At 45.3% G+C, this 5,000-nt stretch overlaps 1 protein-coding gene across 4 annotated transcripts in view; it reads right to left on the bottom strand.

The window, feature by feature from the left end:
- The window catches only part of LOC122247294 (T-box transcription factor bifid), a 204,996-nt gene extending 201,214 nt beyond the window's left edge, over positions 1 to 3,782 (bottom strand). The window contains exon 1 of one of the 4 annotated variants that reach the window (XM_043006446.2): positions 2,365 to 3,782. In XM_043006446.2, coding sequence (XP_042862380.1) covers positions 2,365 to 2,813 — 449 coding nt within the window. In that variant the 5' untranslated portion in view covers positions 2,814 to 3,782. The remainder of the gene's footprint in view (positions 1 to 2,364) is intronic. The other 3 variants (XM_043006445.2, XM_043006448.2, XM_043006447.2) reach the window with 3 other exon arrangements.
- Between the last annotated feature and the right edge of the window lie 1,218 nt (positions 3,783 to 5,000).

The raw sequence follows: 5,000 nt of genomic DNA, 5'->3' as shown, positions 1-5,000 counted from the left end.
CCAGTGTGGTTGCGGCCGCCGCTGTTGCCCCAAAAGCGAACCCCTCGCTACTACGCCCACCCCGAAGCTGTGTGGCGGGCGCAAGCCTCCCCACGCCCGCAGCCCCTCACGTGGGTGTGCGTACTTGGTAAGCTGGGCGAGTGTGGGCACAAAGTGACAACAGTTTGGCGTTAGTGAGGTGTGCAAGTGCCACCATGCGGGGCTTGGTAGGTCGCTTGTCTAGCCTCCCAGCTGCGCTAGTCAGGCTCGGCGTTACCGCATCCTCCTTAACCTTGTTATTTACTCTATAAAATACGAGAAACAATTTCACGGTCGCTGGCACCGACGGGCTGACCCGAGCGGCCATGAACCCGGCGTGTGGGATGAAAGCATCGCCAGGAACAGCCAGCGAGAGCCAAAAGGGGTAAATGCGACGGCGTTGCAAGTTGGTTCGGGCAGCGTGTGAGCCCCGAGTCTGCACCCGTCCACACAGCCTCTGAATTCAAGGCGGCACATCATTTAGTATGCAGTTGGCGCAGTGGTTCACTTTACCTCCCGCTTACCAGCTTTATTGTGTAAATCCGAAATCTAAATTACCCTTTTACCGCGAATAGCATAAACATGGGAGAAGAAAAGCCTGTGTCTTAATACCTAGAATCACATCCAATTGCTTTCTTAATTGCACCACGTCATCACAAGGACATCTCGCCCGGGCGGTAAAACTCTCCGATAAATAAACATGGGTCGGTTTAGACCGCTAACAAACAGGTAATCTCCTAGCCTGCCCAAACTGCCCCCTAACTACTTAATTGCAGTGTAAACGGTGTTGAAACTAGTAGTTAACATATAGCAATAACGGACAAGCCTGCAACATGTCCTATGGGGTTTCAGCTCTCTTTCTCACTCAGGAACGGACTTCCTCCACTAGCTCAACCTCTCACACAAACCCCTCCGAATTTTAATATTGCATCATACTACATTACCACGCTTGAAACCTCAGTCCTAGCTATAGTTTTCGTTACCTTCCTTCGTGCCATATTTGAGAGCCTGGCTTCTACAGCACGGCCAGGCTATACAACTGCTATAATGATTCTCTAGATATTCAGTTGATCAAAGTCCTCGACGGTGTTGTATCTGCTCTTATCTCGTGTTTTAATTAAAGACTCTCTGTTTACAAGACGTTCGCTAATTTTTCACTCACAAGGGACGGTCTCGGACATGCAAAATGGAAATGGATATACAAATTTGGCTCCTGTCTTCACACAAAAAAGAGAAAAAACAATTTTCTCTTCGCATCTTGGGTTTGATAACATCGGTTTTACACATGGAAATTGTTTTTACTAATGAAGAGTGCGACCACAAATTTTCTTTAGGCCTATGCTCTTTCAGGTCCGTAAATAAGAGTGTATGTATGAGCACTTTAATTCTTTTTTTTTGAATTTTATCTCCCCAAATTTTGAAGAATGTGTACTGATAGACAATTATAAAATTGTTATATATGAGGCTGAGATCTTTAATATTTTCTTCCTTCAAACCTATTTTCCCAAAATATTTAATGTCAACTATTTTGTCCCTAAAATATATATAACCAAATATGGTTATGAAGTATTATGAATGATAAAAAAACGACCAAAATGTAAGACATACAATAGGCCTACCATACATATATGTATATGATCATATATAAATATATACATATATACATTATTATATATGTACATACATATACTTTTATATATATATAATTATATATTATATATAGATATAGACATATATAATTATATATATATGTATATATGTATATATATATATATATATATATATATATATATATATATATGTATATATATATATATATATATATGAATTACAACACACACACACCTACACATACCTACGTGTGTCTGTATATATATATATTTATGTGTACATAAACACACTCATATATATATGTAAATATATATATATATATATATATAAATTATATAAATATATATAAATATATATATATAAATTTTAACACAAATATATAAAAATATATATCTATAAATATAAATATATATATATATATATATATATATATATAAATATATACATGCATGCCTGTATTGAGATACACATATAAATAGGATGTATCCTTGTATGCTTGCATGTCAAAATAATTTATTTATTTTATGATATTATATATGAATATAAAAATTAAATATAAATATAAATATAATATATATATATATATATATATATATATATATATATATATATATATATATATATATATATATATATCATACACCTAACCTAAACCCCTGATTATGATCTCGGTGCCTGCGAGCCCAGTGCCAACCGCGCTGGCACTAACAAGCGGAGTGCCAGAACCAGTCTTACCTGCCAGACTTGGTGATGACCATCTCCGTGCCCAACTTGTGGAACTTCTCCCACAGATCCTTGCACTCGAGGGTGACCTTGGGGTCGTCCACCACGCCGTCCTCCTCGGGCACGAGCGAGCGGATGGGTCGCATGTGCGAATGGGCCAGAACATCCTCGGCCGTGGTGAACGGGTGGCCCATAGGCCCGGGGAACTTCGGCAGAAGACTGTATGGGTTGTGCGAGCCTGCTGCCGCAGCCGCCGCCGCGGCCGCAGGGAGGCCCAGCGTCGGAAGATACGGCGGCGACTGTGTCAGGAGCGAGTTGACGCTGAAGTCTGTGGGTCGTTGGAGGAGGAATGGGTGGTATGCCATGCTGCCGCCCACGCCCACAGGGGTGAGAGGAGGAGGGGGGGAGTTGAGCGGGGAATTCACGTGCTGGCGGGGCTCCTGCAAGTTGTCGAAGCGCATGGGGCAGGTGCTTGAGGGGCCTTATACACACACTACACCATCACCGCCCCTGCATCCCGTACACCAACACTGCACCAACACATTCGTCCACCACCACCACCACCAACGTTTCCTTCGTTTCGCGTCACCAAAAAAACACAATATTCACGAATCAAACTGGATTAAATCTTTCTATGATTTAGAAAAATAACACAAGTGCTTTTATTTCCCGATTCTCCACCACATATATCCTCACGAGAACCTCCAGATTGCACTTTATAGGGCCAGGGTATATCGCAGCCTTATGGGATGAATGGGCAAGCAGGAGGTGTAGGAGGTAGAGGCGTGGTGTCTCACACTTGGGACGTATAGGTCCTCGGCCTTCCTATCGCGCGTTCGCACCTACACTGGCGACCACCAAGTCATGACCGCCACACCAGCGGCCGACACCCGCCAACAATACTGATTGGTCCGTCAACACCCGCTCAGCCAATCAGAGAGCGCGGGAGGCGGGGCATCCGCGTCCCACGTCACACCTTCGGGCTTGCCGATTGTGATCAACTTCACACGCACATGACCACAAAAAATCCACCGGTTGCTGACTCTTCGACTAGACACTAGAGGAAAACCTAACACTGATATCCTCACTAGTCGGAGCTTCAGTTAGAATTACAGTGATGGCATATGCATCCTCCTAGAGTCTAGAATGACACAGGAGAACGGAGATTTCGAGGCAGCGAAGTGAATTAATCCGCGGGCGTTAGAAGTCCCGCCTCGTGGTGCGAGCGAGGGCCGGGTCTTCTGCGGTTATCAGTGTGTACGGGAAATCAACTTTACCTCCAATACTGATCGCCAGCCTCGCTCGACAACCGTCTGATCTTCTAGTCTACGTCAAAAAAAATCTCAAAATTACCGTCTTGCCGTGTGAGCATGTACTCCCAAATGGGAGGTTAAAAAATCTCGGCAAAACAGGGGTGGAAGTGTGGTGTGGGCGCGCGGCTCGGACAGCTTGAAGACCATATGGGCGGAGCTTATGACGCGGCCGCTGCCTACATCCGCGCCGACACCTCCCACCGCCACCGCTAGGGCCTTTCCGGAAAAGCCACCTTTATTCTTTATTACCATCTACTTTTATCTCCACCTTCTCTAGGTAGACTCGTCTTTTGGACCAATGCGTTCGATGGTAGTCGCCCTACGGTGTTTCGCTACAGTCTACGTTAAATCCTAATTGTATTCGAAACAGATGTTACATTTTCAGGTACTTCTCCAGAGTAGAGCGGCGCCTTCTAGTGTGTCCTCTCCGCGCTCAGCTCAGCAAATGACGGAGCAGGCCACTCACCGAGCATAACCCGTGTTTACCAGTGCCACTCAGTGTGCACTCTGACACTTCTCTCCAACGGCACCATTGGGAGATGGACTCAGCGGATGTCAACAACGAAGGAATAAGAGGGTTTGTCGACGTTTGTGGCCGCTGTGGTTTCATTTGTGGATATGCGGGAAAGGAGGAGCCCGCCACTTAACCAAAATTCATTAAAACACGACAGCATAGCACTGGACGTTCTACACGTGGTGCTGGTGGCTAGCTAATCCAAATGTCGGTCGCGGGAAATCCTTTCCGGAGGCTTCCCCCACACAGGAGCGACGATCTGTCCCGCCAGTCCCACCCAAGATGCCCATCCTGAGCCGGGGGCTGAAGGTAGGTTGCCGCTATCATGACGGGTTATACCCAAGATGGCCGACGATACCCGGAGGGGGAACAGTGACATACGACCCCCACCCCCGATTGGTTATATTTACCTGACCCAACCCCCCCTTCCCCCTTCCTTCATCCGTAAGGGCTCAGGAGGCCGCTGGAGGGAGGTGGGTGGGTTGGGGTGGGCTCTAAGGGGGGAGGGAGAAGAGGCTAATGTGTCCAGTGGTCTTAAGAATTGTGGATATCTAGAGTGTATCTGGAACCTTCTGTCAATACCTATAGTGATTGGGCTGTAGGCGATGGCATGTACTCATATCACATCGGTTAAAGCTGTAATTACGCTACTACCGATGGCCTTCTCCACACATATTGATTCTGCGGTTTGTAGCATTACACTGTAATTATGTCTGGTGTTTTATTATTATCATTATTGTTATTATTGATTTACTGATAATCATTGTTCCTAATGTGACGATGTTACCGTTAGTGTCAGCTTAATCATTGTTATCATTGTT

The sequence above is a fragment of the Penaeus japonicus genome, unplaced genomic scaffold, assembly GCF_977035675.1.
Source record: "Penaeus japonicus unplaced genomic scaffold, GWHDUDI00000001_assembly GWHDUDI00000019, whole genome shotgun sequence".
Classification (NCBI taxonomy): Eukaryota; Metazoa; Arthropoda; class Malacostraca; order Decapoda; family Penaeidae; genus Penaeus; species Penaeus japonicus.
This window is presented reverse-complemented; position numbering and strand designations above follow the sequence as displayed.